The sequence below is a fragment of the Oreochromis aureus genome, linkage group 15 (genome assembly GCF_013358895.1).
Source record: "Oreochromis aureus strain Israel breed Guangdong linkage group 15, ZZ_aureus, whole genome shotgun sequence".
NCBI classification, from domain to species: Eukaryota; Metazoa; Chordata; class Actinopteri; order Cichliformes; family Cichlidae; genus Oreochromis; species Oreochromis aureus.
Window position 1 is genome coordinate 36,973,109 of NC_052956.1, and position 18,798 is coordinate 36,991,906.

At 39.2% G+C, this 18,798-nt stretch overlaps 1 protein-coding gene and 1 pseudogene across 1 annotated transcript in view; one reads left to right on the forward strand and one right to left on the reverse strand.

The window, feature by feature from the left end:
- rnf13 (ring finger protein 13) overlaps nucleotides 1–11,973 on the reverse strand; it is a 37,967-nt gene extending 25,994 nt beyond the window's left edge. The window contains exons 1-3 of the mRNA XM_031758141.2: nucleotides 11,762–11,973; nucleotides 5,723–5,962; nucleotides 5,499–5,579 (exon numbers count right to left, since the gene is read on the reverse strand). Of these exons, the coding sequence (XP_031614001.1) occupies nucleotides 5,499–5,579; nucleotides 5,723–5,836 (195 nt within the window). The 5' untranslated portion in view covers nucleotides 5,837–5,962; nucleotides 11,762–11,973. The remainder of the gene's footprint in view (nucleotides 1–5,498; nucleotides 5,580–5,722; nucleotides 5,963–11,761) is intronic.
- A 4,501-nt stretch (nucleotides 11,974–16,474) lies between these two features.
- LOC120433022 lies at nucleotides 16,475–17,965 on the forward strand (annotated as a pseudogene).
- Nucleotides 17,966–18,798: the final 833 nt, after the last annotated feature.

Sequence of the window (18,798 nt, forward strand, 5' to 3'; positions counted from 1 at the left end):
GCACTTTCTACCACACACATAAGGCCAGTTTCAACCAGCAGGAAACTGATATTCTTTGTGCACATCTTGCCAGCTGCCACACCTCTGTGCCTCCAGAACACCGGCTGAACTCCACACGGGAAATGCCTAACAAATCAGCTGGAAGTTAACGACAGCACGGAAGCGAAAGCTGCTGACTAAACGCAGTGTCTGGTTGTAGTTTAACATTAACGGGAAGATCAAATTCAAAGACCAGGGAGCTCTCTGGAATCTCACAGACCGGAGGAACGTGAGGAATCACCCGCTTCCCACATTGTCGTCACCTCTGGGTGCCTCCAGCGCAGCCCACCCTTGCTGTTAAATGACATCACTGTGCTACTGCCTCACATTCCTCCTGACTCCTGAAACCAGTGGCAAGAGCGCCCTCTGTTGTACATAAAAAGCAATTAAAAAAGACCCCCAAAACATCTGCAAGTACTGCAGAATGCAGAGACAGGAGCCGGCAAAGAAACAGGAAATACCTGGGGGTGGATCCTGAAAATACAAACCGAGATGACACAAATGTTCTGCTTGTGCAACGAGACCACACTTAACCAGCAGACGATATCACCTGAAATTCTAATTAAATCAACATCTAGGCATTTTTTAAATAATAATAAAGACAGCGCACCTCAGCTGTGATGCTTCCAGAGATGTGAAAAAAGGTTAAACACATTATAGATAAAATACATTTTAAAACTAACTCTTAAAAAGCATTAATTTATTCTGTAACGGGTTTTTTTTTTTTTTTTAACCCATCATAGCAAGAAAACCAAATGTGGAAGAAGCACCATCTGAGGACAACTCATTTAACATGATTATGATGGAAAGAATGCAGTGGTTCAAATATTCTTACACAAGCACTTTTGCACAATTAACCAGCTGCGAATGTCACAAAGAACACAGAGAAGAGGTGGGACTGCAGAGCTGCTGCGGTAGTAGCAATTAACCCAGCAAAGTATTTTCTTTAAATCTCCCTTCAAATAAAGGCTAATAATTAATAAAACCTGTTAGTGGAGTAGCGCTCTCCAAAATAAAACTGCTAATCACATTTAAAGAGAGTCAGCGTTAAATAGGATCAGAAAACGATTTAATTTCTTCTCCTTCTACTGACTTGAGTACAAACAACTGCAGAGAGTGCTAACAGAGTGCCTAAGTGCCAACAAACTGTGGGACTTTGTGTTGCTGCAGAATTCGAGAGCCAAGCCAACTCTTTCAAATGATTGCACAGTGATTACACTTAATCCCGTCAGTGTAAATCTCACCACAGGGCTCGTTTGCAGCTTTGCTCGGGGTTGAGAGAGATAGAAACAAAGCAATTAATAACTCGCTCGACCGAGGCTCTCTGTAAGCAGATTAAAACCTGTGTGATTCCACTCTCAGATATGATGATTTCCATTACTTCACCTGCATAAAGCACTTCAAAACCCGACCTCATGCATGGCCACAAGAGGAAGGAGGTGAAGCTGCGAGAGCTTGCGTTCACTCAGACAGACACTGACTTCACCTTGTTTATTGTTACATTTTGGGTTTTCTTGGTTTTTGGACAATCTTACTGAAACGTATTGCACTCAACCTGGACAGAAATAACGCAGACGCAGTACAGCTGCAGTGTACATGTGTTTAAAAAAAAAAAAAAGGGGGGGGGGGTATGTTTGTGGGTCACATTTTACTGAGGAGATGTGTGTGTCCCAGAATTAGACAGAACAGAAGAGATCCTGGGTTCATCAACTTCTTGAGATCTTGTTGGCAGAGTTGGGATCACATCTGAGGAGGCAGAGAAATCGACCCAGAGCAGCTTCTAGCTATGTGACGAGGTAAAATAGTAAAATAACACTATTTCCGTATCATTGTATATTCAGTACCAGGCTGTATTTTGAGCTATGAGCGCACTCGTTGTCAAACGCAGTGGTCTGACTGGTCAGATCCATTTATGGGGGGAAAAGAATTAAGAAGAAGAAAAAATAAATATAGTTTGGTCTGAAAAGTAAAACTCACAAATTGATCTCGTGAAATTATGCGATTGGTGTAAACAGCTGCATTAAGAATAAGTGAGTCTGAAAAATATTTTTAATGCACAAAATATTGCACAGATTTCATGCATTCAGTGTGTAAATGCTTTAACCCTTGTCAGAATCGGTTAAGGCCTGGTTAGCCAAAAAGCACAAAGTTACTCATCAGCACACCAATTATAGCTCAAAGTTTCCGGAAATTATTCTCAGCAAAATACAAAAAGTTGGAGTGAGAGACACAATTGAAGTTTTCATCTTCTCAAGTATTCAGAAGATCCTTGCTTCAAACACAGTTCAGAAAGAGTATAAAGCTTGATTAAGTCATCCAGACACAAACAATAATTAGAACTATCTGGTGCAACCCATGTGCTGTAAGGCTCAGGTCTGAATCTGACCTGAGATCACTCCCTGGTCGTCCTCTCGGCTTTCCTGCCTTCTCTCTACTGTGGTTTAACAAACACATTTGCAGAACACAGCCATCTATGATTGATGATGATTACTGAGCTATAGTACAGTAATCACAGCTATTTACTACATGTACTACAGTAATGATGTATTGCGCTGTATTTGTAATTAAAAAAAATTCTAAACAAACACTGATAGGTTTTTCTGGTTTTTGACAATTTTTTTGAATTAGTCTTTAAATGCAGCATTAGATCCATTTAAATAATAGAAAGCTCTTCATTTTTAAACGGGTGCCTGAGATTCATTTAGCAACAACAGTGCCAGGTGTAGCTGTAGAAGGTTCGCATTTAGCCAAACTTTCAAACGAGTCACACAAAATGATCTGTATTCCTATTATTTTGGCATGTTTTATACGGTAAGAACATGTGTGTACTTTACTGCTGCTCAGATTCGGTCACCATCTGCTGCTGCATGAGCCAAACCGCGGACTTTCCAGAGTAGACTTTAACGAGATGCTTGAAACTGTGTCTACTGACCAGGCTCGAATTGGGGAATTGAAAGTGGGTAAAAAAATAATATATATATTAAAAAAAAGGAATGAAAACAAAACATCTGAAACTGGGGTGGTATGCAAATAACTCAACTGCATAAAGGAAAAAGGGGGGAGGAGGGGGGGGGCGCGTTATTTCAAGTTGGATTTATTATTGTCTTTAAAAAATAAATAAATAAATAAATAAATAGGAGGTCACAGTACCCAGATGATTCCTTCCAGAATCACCTGCAGAGCTGATAAAGACTAAAACTTTCCATGATGGTGAACTTTGTACAATATTTCACTTCACACCACATGCTGGTGCCAAATGGTATTGTAATTGACCGTGTCGGCAATAATATCACAACCATTCGTAAGCTGCTGCCAACCAGTCACCTTGCACTTCTAATCCAGCTCTGACCAGATGTGAACTTTGAACTCTCAGATATAAAATGTCATTACCAAAGACTGGACAGAAGCAAGTCTCAAAATCCAGCTGCAATTTCCAAACGCCTTTGGGCACTTTCTGTGGTCACGGGACATTAAAAAAGGGGAAATATAGAATCTCCAATCAAATGTGTCAAAACCTGATGAAAAAAAAAAAGAAGTTTGTCGAGCTTCCTGTTCCTCGAAGTAATTTTTCCATTACCATTTTTGCTGTTGCAAAGTTCTCCCAAAGATTTAAAACCAAAATTGTTTCAGTGGGGTGTTCTTCTATACAATGTCTGCCATCATTTTATCTAATCAGACAGTGGAGTGGTTTACACATTCCCAGGAGGAGACATGAAGCCCTTGGGGGTTGCATCAGCAAGGTACCCGGTGTAAAATTCTTAAATCTGTGAAAATGTTGTCAAACTCACTTAAAAATTTGAGTTTTGCTAACAAAACAAAACATGTTTTATTGTGTCAGAATGAACTTAAACTTGAAATCTAACCAGTTTAATCAATCTAACCAAATTTCAAAAAATTTCCTCAGAGTGATCCTGATGTATAATATTCACATGTATGGGACAACCTGACTACATAAACCTCTGCCGACGACTGTCTACAGCACAAAAGGCCTAAAACAACTTAAAATCACCAAGTAAAAAAGTATCTGTGCTTATGTATTTACCTTTGAACATATACATGTTTTGACCACACTAGCATTAGAAGGAAAAACAAACCTTCACCAGTTTCTGCATCCTTAAATCTCACAGAACTTTTCCGTCGTCCTGCACATTAACCCCATCTCTATCTCACGTTGGGTACATATATGTTTGCAGTAGCTTTGCATTGAGACTGTAAACAGCCCACGCTGTGCAAGTGGAAACAGCGAAGGCTCTGTTTGAAGCTTCGTCCAGCCCCAAGGGGGAATCCTCTAGAAATAAACAAGCGTGTGTTGCCTTGTGATGCCAAAGGTTTTTATTGGCATTGCAGAGGAGCAAGAGTCTTACAGTCTAACAAGTTCTCAACAAACACTGCAAGTAACGGGAGTATGCATTCAGAAGGAACTTTGGAGGTGACACCGCAGTCTACGACCCCTTTGCAAGAATTTTAGTAAGTCAATTCCACTTCCTTAAATGGCTCTAACAGTTTTACACCAAACACCAAGCGCAAAGGTGCACTGTATGTGTGTTAAAAGGAAGGATGTGGCAGTAAAAGAAATCCAAATTACAAACACGTGGCTGTATGCCTCGCCCAACTAGCCAAGTTCATATTCAAGTTGTTGCAACCCTACAAGAATCATGTCATGGTGCTCTTAAATTCAGATAAGTGTGATCAATATAAACAACTGAGTACAGATCATTTAACTCTCACATTAAACAGAAAATACAAAACAAGGCACAAAGCATGTCACTATCAGCTTGGTTTGGTGTGAAAAGCCTTTGTATGATAACAACAAGCGAGCTCTTCACTGTGGGAAGCACCACAATAACCCGCTTAGGCAGCAGACATGAATCAGCCCTTCTGTTTGTGAGCTTTGTAGGAGAACCACTGAGAGGACTGCTGGTTGCACAGTGTCATACAGAAGCCTCACAACAACACAGACTATTACAAACCTCAACACTAAGCAACAATGCTTAACAGCACCTTCACCACATATAATTAAATCTTAACAGCCCTTCATTTGAGCCCATCTGGGGTGTGATCTGCAAGTCTCTGTAGTAGAGTTGCACATTTTATAAAAATCAGCCTTTCATGTTGGCAACTATTTTGTTTTCTATTGATATTTCCACTGTTTTCATAAACTTAGTCATGTTAATGCAATTTTAGAAGCATTAAAGATTACATGCATTTAAAAGGTTTTTTCTGTCACATGCATCAACACATTTTGTACAACCAGGTTTTGTTCTGACTGTACATGTAACGATCTTTACTTTGCTCAGATTTCAGGACATGTGAAATAGTTTTCCTCGAGTTTGGGAACTTGCTCTTTTTGCATCTTAGCTGTTTAAACTTTAATCCATTGGAGCTGTAAAGTGAAAATTTCCCAGCAAACATCTGAACCAGAACTCATAAAAACAAACCTGGTGCCTCTTTGCACTCACCTTAAGTCCATCGCTGGGGAGCCGGTAGCCAAACCTTGCGGGCAAATCATCAAAGGTGTTCGTTTTGTTGTCAAATGAGAACTGAAAGAAAGGAAAACTAAATCACCAGCAGTTCAAGACACTTATGAAAAAATAAAGAGGCAGGTTTAGTTTCTTAATCTAATGGTTTTCCTTTAAGAAGCATAACTAGTCTTCTAAATGCGTTTGTGTAAAGGATTACTTACAGCAGTGATGTCGGCCTCCACGGGCAGCAGGTTAAGGAAGGCGAAGAGCTGAACGGTGAAGATGGTGTAAATCTGTGTGGCCGACAGCATCAGCATTCCCAGGGACAGCAGCATTTTGGCATCACTTTGCAACCCCCAGCTGCGATGCCACTCACTTATAACGACACGAAGCAGGCACACAAATGACCACGCACGCTGGCCGGTAGCTGGACCCCGAAACGCTGACTGTTGTGGTCACACCTGGAAAAGACATCGGTGTACACTTACATCCATTTTAAAAGCCTAAACACCATATCCATGGTATTATTTCACCAAATCTGACAACCTCACCCATACTTAGCAGTCATATGACTCTGACTATGAACTCCAAAGTCAACCCAGATTCTGCCCATCAAGCCATCGACACCTTCACGCAAAAAAAGGTGGTGTGATGACCAGTCGCAGACAAGAACAGGTCTAAGGAGGAGCACACGATAAAGCTAAATAAATGAGAACTTAACACTTAACATAACACTGCGTAAAAACAGAGGTGAACGCAAAAAACTACATAAAAGGGATACTGAAGGTAGGGGGAAAAAGGGTGGGGAGATGGGGGGTAGCAAATTTCAGAAAAATTGCAAATTTGCCAGGAATAACTCAGAAAATAGCATTTTTTTGTCAAGGAAACTCAGCGCTTCGCACATCAGGTTTACTGTCCACCATGCCAATATTAGATGACCTAATTCAATTATACTTTTTAAATGGACTTAGCAAAAAATATTTGTGATTTTAGCTCAGTATCACCACATTATCATAAGCACCCAGCCTGTAATGAAACTTTGTGAACTGGGTCTACTCAAAAGTAAACAACACACTGATTTGAATGAGGGGATAGCCTTTGTATGAAGAACTACAGCAGGGAGGACAGATGTAAGGATACTGGTGGTTGATTGCTGCAAGATTATTATCTCTCTCTGAATTTTACACCCTTCCCCCAAAATGACGAGAAGGATTTCCAAATCTTCTATTAGATCAACAGGAAGCTTTATAAGGGGCCTCTAGGGCTATAGAGGCCTATAGAACAAAAATATGGATCTGAAAATGCAAAATAAATAAATAAATAAATAAAGCAGGGAATAAAGTTTATTCCAGGGTTTAGACAGTTTGTAGAAACTAGACCCTCTTAATGTCCAAAGACCTTCTAGGAATCAGGTTGCTCTCTTACAAGAGAACTGACAGATCAGCAGACACATCTTTGATATATGTTCACAAGTGAATCCTTTAATAATACTGAAAGCCAACAACTAAACCAGACGCTGCTTTCTTAAAATCAAAATGTTGTTTTTTTTCATAGTTTAGCCCACAGCAGAGTTCAAAGTGGCCAAGTATCAGGTTTGTCAAACACATGAGCTACAGTGCTTGTCAGGTTTCATCCATCGACATATTAGACTGTTTGATAATGCTTTCTAATGTTTAGAGGTTGCTGCAGCAATGCATAGGCATAATGTATAAGCCTCATCCTGAGTGTAGTCTTACTCCATTTCCAGTACATCCGGTAAACACAAAGCATTCATTTAAAATCTGAGTGTAATTTTGTGCAATATCTGTTAATTTTGAAGAATCATACACTTAATTTTTTTGTCCAGGAAAAAAAAAAAAGACAACTTATCAACTGTAGCACCTCCCCTGTGTCTCCTCTCATTGTTCTTATTAATAAACTTCACAGACAAGTGTGAGCAGGGTATAAATCCCAGGTTTAGTATCAGAAAATCTTTTTTTTTTTTTTTTGGATGCTTGGAGGGACCATTATTGAGGGGCAAACAAAGACAAAAAGCATGACTTTCAGGCTGCTATTGGAGCAAATTTTCATTAGATTATCGCTGCGAGTCAATATTAGAATATCATGTTGAGTTGTAGAGCTAAAAGGGATCAAGGTCGCAAAGTGGAGGGGAGCATGTGATTTGGTCAGGAGAAATTAAGAGCTGAAGGCCCTCCAGGCTTAGGTGTTATTGCCAAATTGGAGAAGCAGTTCATGAGGAGTTTCAAGTTTACCGTGTGCCTTTCAGAGAAAACATTTTCTAATCAGATCAATACAGGAAGAGCGTGTGAGTCAGAAGGATGTGTATGCGATGTGAACTCTTGATCTTATGTGTATGCTTAAGATGTAATGCACTGACAGACTAGTGCCCCATGTCTAGTTTATCTAGATTACTGTAGCAGCGATGCTGGGTACAGATGGGAACTAACAACTTTAGCAACACCAGTTCTCACTTATTATTAAGGTACTATATGTAAACTTGAGACTTGTAGCATTGTTGCCTCGAAGTAAACATTTTTTTAATCATTATAATCTGGAAATAAAAAGTGAGTTTAATAATAACGTTCTCTTCTTCGTTTCCTAAAATTAGTGATTTAAATGTATATAAAAATATCCGCTTGTACAAATAATGGGCAAAACTTCTTTCAATCTGAGCTACAAACAAACTTGTGGATTTAATCATGAATCACGCCCATTTTAGCAGCCAATCTGCACAGTCACTTTAAATTGTTTACTTCTGAGCTCTGATCACATCTGTGTGAAACAAAAGTGCTGTTATGTAACTTTCCCTACTGTCCTGCTAATGCTGCAGTCGTTTCCCACAAAACAAGGTTTTACTGAGCACCTCGACTACAGCATGTTGCTTTGTGAGGGCAGAGCCTGTTTGACTTGGCTGAGTGCATCAATCTCAAAACAAAAGTACTTTTAATCAGAGAGATGTGGAACTTTATGTACTTTCTCTTTAGCTTCTGCTTTACTTAACTAACTGTTTCCAGCCAATCAGGACTCATTACAAATTTGTCTTCTTTTCTTTTAGAGAGCTAGATAGACAGATATAATATGAGATGTTTTCTTTAAAGACAATTTCAAATAATGAGGTTAGCATAAGTAAAATAATCCACGTGAGGCGCAAGCTCTGAATACTCAAAGCCTGCATGAAAACCTAGTTTAAGATGACTTGCAGAGCTCCTCTAGTGGAGTCCATGAAATGTGTACTAGGGCTGCCACGATTAGTCGACTAGTCACGATTACGTCGACTATCAAAATCGTCGACGACTGATTTAATAGTCGACGCATCGTTTGAAGCTTTGTAAGATCACAAAAGACGCAGGAATAAGTAGTAGGATTTAAGAGTGTAATAACGGACTGAAACAGAAGATGGCAGCACTGCATGTACAAGGATGCCAGCTGCCGTTACACTCCGAAGAAGAAGAAGCAGCAGTGTCCCAGAATTCATAGCGCGGCCCTGCTCAGTTTTCAACAATGGCGGCAGCTAGTTAGTTTTAATATTACTCTTATTAATCTTTCTGGGTCACAAAATAAACGTTTAACATATTTTCAGGCGAGAATGTAGCTGTGTAAACCTCAAATATTTGCTCAGTTTATCAAGACACTGCATATTTTCAAAAGCGCTCCGACGTTTTCGGAGACGTCTGTTACCCACTAGCTCGATAGCTAGCCGGGGGCAAGGCTCACTAGAGCCCGTGAGAACACCGGACTCCCGGCAAATCGTTTTCAAACCCACCACTGTCTTTCGCTACTCAGGTTAAACATATATAAGTCAGTTAGATAACTTAAAAATGTTATTGTTTGGCCTTTTTTTTGAGTATTTTATTTGTTCCTGAGTAAATCGGTTTGGCTGAGATTAAAGTTATAGTTTATACACGACTGAATAAACGTCAAGCAGACAACTGATTATCAGAAGTGTGAGATGTTCGAGAATATACTCCGGTGTCCCGTTATATTTTAGATAGCAAGGAGTTTATTAAACTTTACCGAAACAATCTGTAAATCTCATTAAATTTAATAAACTATCATCTTGTCTTTATTTTTAGTTAGCACATACCCTAAACACTTAAAACTGTAAGCTAATGTTATATAAGAGCAGATGCTGCTGGTGCAATAAGCTGTACGTTTTACGTCCAATGGATGCATGATCCGATTAGTCGACTAATCGCAAAAATAATCGGTGACTAGTCGACTATCAAAATAATCGTTTGTGGCAGCCCTAATGTGTACATACAGCTAGAAAGAGGCATAATAAATCCCCTTCACTATGCAAGTCTTGAAAAGAATAGATTCTTTTGTTCACACAAAAAAGCAAAAAACTATTTAAAATTTTACATTTATTATTACATTTAATAATTCAGTTTCTTCTATCCACTTAATATTAAATCTGGAATGTACCCGTACTTACATAGCATCTTTCTACCCAGCTGAGGACCTAAAGAGGTTTATACTACAAATGCCATTCACCCAATCACACACACATTCATACACCACTTTTATCTATGCCTAAGAGCTTTCTAACATTCACACACGCTCCAGTGGATGCAACATGGGATTCAGCATCTCGCCCAAGGTTACTTCAGCATGTGTAACTTAACTCTGTTAACACTTGTGAAGAGAAGACTAGTTCATGTTGTGTCACGGTAGCACAAAGCATTCACATGGTACTGCCGTCTGCACACAGAAAAATCAGCTCTGCAGCAGTTTACCGTGTGTACTTCACATTATCATAACCCGTCAACCACATTGGGCTAGAGAGGAAATTCAAAAGGTTCCTGAATGATGAGAATTATTTTGTCATTCTACAGCCAAACTTACAAAATAACTCCAGGCAGCATGTGTGATACTTGGGTGTTAAAGGATTAACAAGGAATGCAACTAAAGACTGAGCTAAGAGCTGGGGTTACAAGAACTCCCAGAATCCGCTTCCATCATTCTGTCTGACTGACAACCATCCCATGAGAAACCTCCACAAACTGAGCTCTCACACGAACCTAATACAGGTGACAAAGGTGAAGCCATGGAGTTGAGAGTTGGGAATCAGCACCAACATGCCAACGGTGAGGAGATGGCCATCAAGGTTGAATGTGTGAAGACCAAAAACACCCACAGCTGCACACTGAAATCAAATCCTACTTCTGTCACCTGTATTAGGTATAATTGAGAGCTGGGTTTGTGGAGGATATTCTATCAATAAAGTAGTGTGATGCAGAGAGATAGTAAGCCTAATAACTGCCTTTGGCTGGCCAGAAGAAAAGTCACTTACATCCACTCCAAGAATTTCATCCATCAAGATGAAATAAAAATATGACATGATATTATTACTGTCATCGCGCTGTGCCCTGGTCCTGGGTCTCAGTCACGGATCTATGAGGACTCCACCCAACACGATGTGTTTTAAAATGGCATTGCACCTAATGAATTCACAAGGTAAATAATTTGGTTCGTTATTATTTAATGATCCATGACATACAGACTTAAAGCCGCCTATCTCAATTAGTCTATGCATAGAAAAGATGAGCTATGGCGGTACATACAGTACAACATAAACTTATAAACCCAACACTAAAGTTTATTTGCACAACGTGATAGAGCTATCGATTAATCCAAAGAAAAAATGTTCAAACATGCTTTCTTACCACAGTCTTCATTCTCAACGACAAAAGCTGCTTACAACTATTAGATCTAAATCCAACAAATTATTAGCAAGTAAGGTGAAAACTGTGGCAGTATAGCCAGAAAAAAAGACTAAACCGGAGTAAAATAGTAGTTTTCTTTCTTAATAACTAAAAAAGCTCAAAGGGGATGTGAAAGCAACATTGCGGGGACCTGCAGTGAGCACATGATGACTACACATCAAATGACAGCAGCATTTTACGGAAAAATCTCGTGAGATGACGGCAAGATGGACATATTTAATTATTAGTGTGCCTGAAATGAGTGACGTGAAGAAACACACTCCCCAATTTTTTCAACGACACATCAGAAAACTGTTTAACCAACCCCCAGAGAATAATTATACCCCTTACACACAAGACAGTTCATGATAATGACAGCGGTAATGTCAAGCACTTTAAAATAGAAACGCTTTTTGCGGATGTAGCTGTGTACATAAATAAATCAGGGAGGACACCCTAAAAGGTGTGCAGCTAGCTACAAAAACAGAGCGTCCCTCTACAAGGCTTAGCATTAGGTTAGCATGGGTGGCTAGTCCGCTTCTCCCGGGTGTTTACCTTTATTTCTGCTTGCGCGTTTATCTCGTCCAGGAACTGAGCTGCTGACAGCGACATAGCTTTCCTCTGCTGTAGGCTGTGTAAAGATACATATGCAAGTAGAAGGTTTTGATATACTACATTCCGTTAGAGCGGAGGGTTAAAAAACCCGACCGTAAACAGTTTAATCCCCTCCGCTAGCTTCTTCTTTCAAGTGATAGCACACACTTCCGCTACTCTACTTCCAGCTTCTGATTGGATAAAGCACCTGTCAATAGTCAGCTTTTCCGGAAGTGACTCAAGACGTAAACAGATCCACGTGACGGTTACAATCATTTGCTGTTAACAGCCTTGTTCAGCCTTGTCCTTGTACATTTACAGCTGCACTGCAGTGGCTTCAGAGATTTCAGGAGATTTCCTGCTAACAGAATACAAAATTGGAAGAAACCATATATTTTAAACCGGGGAAACGGTCCTTCAAAAGTTAGCATCCGCCCCCTCAGAATACAATGGATTCACTTTTAAAACTCTAGCACCCTCTAAAGAAAAAGGGGTGCATCTTTTCTTTTTTCAAAGGATCAGTGGTTGCGGTTTTTATCTATTTGTATGTTTTTATACACATGCCAGAAAATAGTTGTGGAAAATCACTAAAAGTAAAGTACTGTATACACCACTGACTAAAACAATAAACCATTTATAATGAGAAATGGCACTTTAAGTAATATTTTCTAATTACCTTATCTCGCTTCTGATGAACCACAGCTATAACACATGACATATTAATTACACCATCTCATTACACTGATCATCAACGAGGGCAAGCACCTCTAGAAAAGCAGATGTTTTGGCTGTTTTCTCATCCAGGTAACACAATGCCAAAGAAGAACAGTGATCTGAAAGAAGGAAATAAAGGTATTTCCAAACAATTTGAAGGCAATCATTCCTGACTGAGAAAGCTTACTAATGAATAGAAAGCATTTAATACAGCTGCAAATCTTTCCAGAAGTGAATGTCCCAGCAAATTCACTCCAATATCAGGTCAGATCATGCAATGCTCAGAGAAACTGCAAAAAAAACCCACAAACAAAAACAAACAAAAAAACTGTACAGGGGACTATACAGGTTTCGGGTAGCATAAATAAATGTAGAGTAAATGTTAAAGATTATGGCAGTACATTTGAAGAAAAAAATGAACATGTATGGATTGTTTGTAAAAGTTGCCAGGAGAATGCCTCTTCTCTCTAAAAAGAACATGGTAGCTCAACTTAGGTTTTCAAAGTTGAAATGATGCACAGCAAAAACAAAATGCAGCATATCTGCACAAACACCCCATACCAACTGTCAAGCACGATGATACAATGCAGTTTTTAAGACCTTGAAACATCATTGCGTATATTATCATCCACACTCTAGATATCAGCTCAGTATTTTCAGCTCAGAACCCACACATATGGTTCAGTGCTCTCAAAAAGAGCAAAAAAAAAGCAGATTTAGTCTTCTTAAATACCAAGGAAGATGGTACACAGCTTTGTTTTGGCTGATTTTAGCAGTGGTTAGTAGATTTCTATGAATGCTTTGGATTTTTTGTGTGTTTGTTTTTGTCTTTGTTTTTCATTCAAACATGCAGTGTCCAACTCTCTTGCATTTAGCAAACACCCGAAACCCGTCACCTAAATCAGACAGCAGATTGATGACTTTCGTTGTCAGCATGGACAAATGTTTCTGTTTGGATTTTTATATTTTACTGTGAAGGTCATTAATTGGGCTAATTGGGCTTTAGGATGGTTACAGAGATCAAAAAAATATTAGACACAGATGTCAAAACAGAGGCACAGAAATATGCTTTTACCTTAACCTGATATGGGGGGAAAAGTGTTTACTAAATGTTCACAACTTTGTTTTATGTAGCCAAACTTCGTCACTCTTCATACCATGATGGAAGATTGCTGGTGACTCAATGACAGGACACAGCTGAATGATTCAACAGGTTTAAATGATCAGTTTCAGGAGAATAATCAAAGGTGGTTTTCCAAAGACCAGGACTTCACTCAGGTAAGTATTCTGCATCTTTTCTGCAGCGTTGTGGTTCCAGAGTGAACAGATGAGTCTCCAACTGAGACTGAGAGAGAGTGGGTCACGCAGATATTCAAGAAAGTTTCTAAACAGGCAGGAAGGAGGAAGAAGACAAGCAAGTAAGTCCCAAGATCAAGGTCAGCAAGCTGACAGGTAAGTGTTTCTAAGTAGAACATGGCCCTGAGGCATACTGCCACATGGAGCAGAACAACAGTCTGCCAATGAGTGGAGAGGACAGTAAGTGGAGATGGGACCACACCCTAGTTCTGGAAAAGTCACAACACACAGAGAGAGAGAGAGAGAGAGAGAGAGAGAGAGAGAGAGAGAGAGAGACGGGTAGAATATAGAGTTATAAAAAAGGAAGATAGTGGTTCTGCACCTAGAGGGAGGAGGGCACCATGACTCCAAATTGTAATTACCTAGATCTTAAACTGCTCTTTCATTTTCTACACCTATTTTCCTTTCCAACCCTACAGTTATGTTATTGTTTCCTTTCTGCCTCAAGCTAAACCCAACCATAAAGGACAGGTTCGAGTCAGGTGTTGATAGATACACTGAAGGAGGCATGCCTGTTTCAATGTTTCAGCTTAGTGAATCGTCAGGGTAAGTAATGGGGAAAATTACTCAAAGAAGTACTGCTACCAGCATCTTTACAGGTGGCATATTCTCCCATAAAATCCATTTTGCAATTAATTGTTAAATAGAGGTTAATCTGTTTATTGCCAGGAATAGAATCACATAGTCAGTATATTAGTAAATGGCTCCATAATGTAGTGGTTCACACAGTTGGCTAACAAGCAAAAGATCTCCAGTTAGTGCACAAATAACTTTGAGGTTGCAAAATGAATGGCATCCAGCATGTAGTTCTGCTAAATCAAAAATGGAGCTCCTTGCTGACCCTTTGAAAATGTTAATGACTAAATAACAAAGCCTGTTTCAAGTTTGTGTTGTGCGTTTTAATTTTGTTTTAAAAACAGGATAATGAAAATGATGCCCTCTTCTGTGTGCCAATTACGTGCCTTTGTCTAAAGCAACAATAGGACAGGCAAAGCGTGTGCATCATTTAGTAATAGCTTGTATGTGTCAGTACACATCTGAAATTAGGGAATGACGCTTAACCTACAATTTTTCCATCATGCATCATAAACACTAGGAAATGAATTCCATTTGAGGTGCATACAAGAACTGCTTACAGCAATACGCAGGCCCAAAACCATCCACACAAAAACCAGCATGTAGAAAAATTTCCCCCAGAGCCATGAACAAACTGAAACTTCAGCCTGTAATCTCAAATACCACCTCCAAAACTACTACCCAGACCTAAAGTATCACACCGTGAAAGGGTATACTTTTCCTATTGACCACTTTTCATTTCTTTTTTTTCACCTACTTAACGTCACAACTTAATCCGCAAGTAAAAAGTATTTATTACAAAACAGTTAAAACAGCTTTTACATATTTTTTAAGATCTAACTTATTCCTCAGTAAAATAGGGGAATTACAGTACTCTCATCTCATTTTATCAACCAGCACGGAAGGATTAATATATAATAAAAGTATTTGGGGGGGTATCTTATAAATATAAGAGTATTTATTAAATAAGTAATTTTAAAAAACCCACAAGAAAAAAACTGAAATCTGCAATAGTTGAAGTTTTCATGGTTTAATTTAAAAAAAAAATACAAACGTACTTTTAACATTTTTTTTTAGAGGAGCATTTGTGGTCCATAAAAGCATCATTTACAATCCTGTGGCTTTCTTTGTTTGATATATGTATGTCTCCACATTCAGGCAGTATGTGCGTGTCCTGATTTGTGTGTATAAACAGGAATATTTATAAAATGTAGGTCGAGAATCTCGCTAAACTGTTTCATTTGGGTCAACAGTGAACAAAAGGAAAACCAGGATCTCCTTTAGACTATGAAAGGTCAAATGTAAATGAGCGGCCTCTTGTTAAACCTCACAGAACTATAAAACCCAGAAAACATTTCACATTACTCCGACCTTGAACACACTGGGGCTGTTCTTTAGTTTCTCAATAAATAGCAGAGCAAAGAGCTGACGTCAGAGTGCTGGGGGTCGGGGACGTGTTCACACAACCTTTTGTCTCGTGGTTGTCTCCTTCTTGGTTTGCTTGTGCACTTTAGCTGAAAACAAGAGAATGGACGAGTGATGAAGTCAGCCTTACTGCTGACCTAAAGTTAAAGAAAATCAAGAATTAGAACAGCAACATGCTGATGCAGACCACACAGTGTCAGACAACAAATATTTAACTCCATCTGAACTTTGTGACCAGGAGTCACATGTGGTGATGTCACTGTGAAAACAGAAGCAGGTCAGCTGTGTAGGTGACATCAATCAAATTCCAGTTTGGAGTGTCATGTGCAGCCCAGATTTCTATCTACAAATACTGCACCAGACTTTATAATGTACACAATGTAATCTTAACATTGTAATCTCAATGTAACCAATCTAGAATGTTATATATTCTTAGTATTTCCATATTCTTTATAGGTAACAATTCAAGGATTTAGTGTAACACAAAATAGACATTCAAGTGATGAACTATCCCTTCACACTGTGTGGTAATTGGTTAATTAAAAGGTAGGGTGGTGCTTCATAGACTGCTGGGTGTTTCCAACCGATTGCAGGTGATAAGGTATGACGTATGCTGGTGTAGAGAAGACGGAAAGGGTTTAAAACTTGTAATTTTAATGGTCTAATAGGGCTATGCTTGCTACCACAGAAGCTTTATTGAAGGGACCTGCACTGCACACTATCACTAATCATGTTACTTAAATGCAGGTGCTGAAATTAGTAGATCTTATGTCCGACTGATACGCTAATACAGAACAATCAAGATGTTTCAATGTGAGTGAAACATCAGTTACAGCTGTGTAAAATCTCTAGTTTGTCCTCATTATTTTTAGTAATGGACACACACACCTGTGTGCATCTTATAGTGTCGGCTCACTTTCTCGTGATGTTTTACATCTAGCAACTCATTTAGTATATGTAAAAAAAAAAAATCCACATTAGAGCTCTGTTTATATTTTAAGTAAATAAAAAGCATTCATTTTATGTAAAGCAGTTCTTTACCCTTTCAGGTACTTTCACTATAATCCAGTCCATTTAGTAAAAAAAGGTAGCGCTTTTCTCCATGTTACTGTATAATTACAACCACTGTGTGGCACCAAACTCTTGAATCATTTTATGAGAATACTTTATGTCCTCCCTGTGTACAGTTTTTCCATAACCTTTTTAAAAAAAAAAAATGCTTCTTTAAGGTGTTGACTACAATATGTGCTAATTTAGTCAACATTTCTATTACAGATTTCAAAGTTTCCACTAATAGAAAGACGAGGATTATGACTGCTGTTGTGCTTTTGCCTCAACTTCCACATCTTTGTGTCATTGTTTCCGAGTGAACAAAGGCCTATGATGTGCCTGTTCAATACTGTGACAAGAGAAAGGTTACCAGTCACAGGACTTAAGGTCTCTCCTTCGTACATCTGTGACCAAACTGCAAACAATGGTATCTGGACAGACAGGAATTCCAGTGAGCAAGTTTTGGCTCTGCACACCTGCTGGTGTCCAACTGTACCAATGCAACTGGCTGGACGACTAGCCAGCCAGTTGCATTGACATACCTGAAACAGGTATGTCAGGCTTTTCTTCTGTGCTTCTCTGTAAAGTGTGTGGTTTTATTGTGAGTGCTGTAGATGTAATTAGTTTTAGTTTTAGCTGTGGGTGGCGCTGTATGTTGCCACCAGTTCCAGCCATCTGAATCTGCTGGCTTGGTTGTTTGACAAGGGGACACATCTTGGGAAACCAGTGGGAGTTCGTCCCTACTGACTGTGGTGCCAATCAACAGCACACCGAGACACCGGAAAGTGTCTCATTCAAGCAGCTGCAGAGAGCAGCCAAAGCCTCAGCCTTGAACTCTTTCTCACCAAAAACCTTTTGAGCTTGGCTTGTCGGGACCCTGGAGGCTGTGAACCTTTGAAAATTGCAGTTCAACATGGTCACAAGGACTGTGCGCTCTTCGTAGCTGACAAGCTGGGCTCACTTGTATTTCTTAGAAATATGTGCCTTCCCATCGCATCCAAACACTTGCTGCAGTTGGGGCAAAAGAAAGCAGCCTACAATTGATGCCAGCACGCTGCTGCTGCCTGCAGAGCCACGCTGGGGAGTAAATTATTGGTAGATGGCTTCAACCACCCTGGAAGCCTGAAACCAAACTAAGAACTTAAACGGAGGGCAAAGCTTTGAAGGCTTTACCCCCAGGCTTAGTGAGGCTGCCACTCTGTGTCTCTGCCTTTTATTAAAAAGAAGGACAGAAAGATAGAAGTCACGGATATATAGTTATCCTGTAGAGCTGAAAATGTGTTTGTGAACGCAACATTTTATGAGACAAAAGTCCAAGTCAGGACTGGCCTTGAATCGGGGATGACACAACTCAACATATCACCATTGCACAGTTTTGTAACACACTTCCAGTAACGGTTAAAGACAGTAGTTGGCATTTGTTTTAAAAGGAAGCAGCTGTAAAATAGTATTAGGCAACAAGCCTATGTAACTAAAGGTGCTGTATATAACTGCAGTTGGACAACCCATCAGTACTTTAAGGCTGGAGACTGCAGAGATATGGTTTTCACAGGGTTTATATTAAGAGCAAATTTAGCATATCACTGTTCACATAAATCAACTAAATAAAAACAACTACTGGGTGTCTTCTGAGTCACAATGAAATTTAAGAACGTAGTCTGTTTGAGTTCATTTCTTTTAATGAAAGTGAAACACACTCAAAGACAAAAAAACACACTTTTTGATCAAGGGTACAGAATTGAAATCATATTTTCAAAGGTTATAGCTAAAGTGTAGTTCTGGTCATTTAAAAGGAGGGATTTTAAATGGGAATATAAAAACACCTTGATTTTGGAAAAAAAAAAAAAGTAAATGTTTTGTAAAACTGAGCAGCTGAA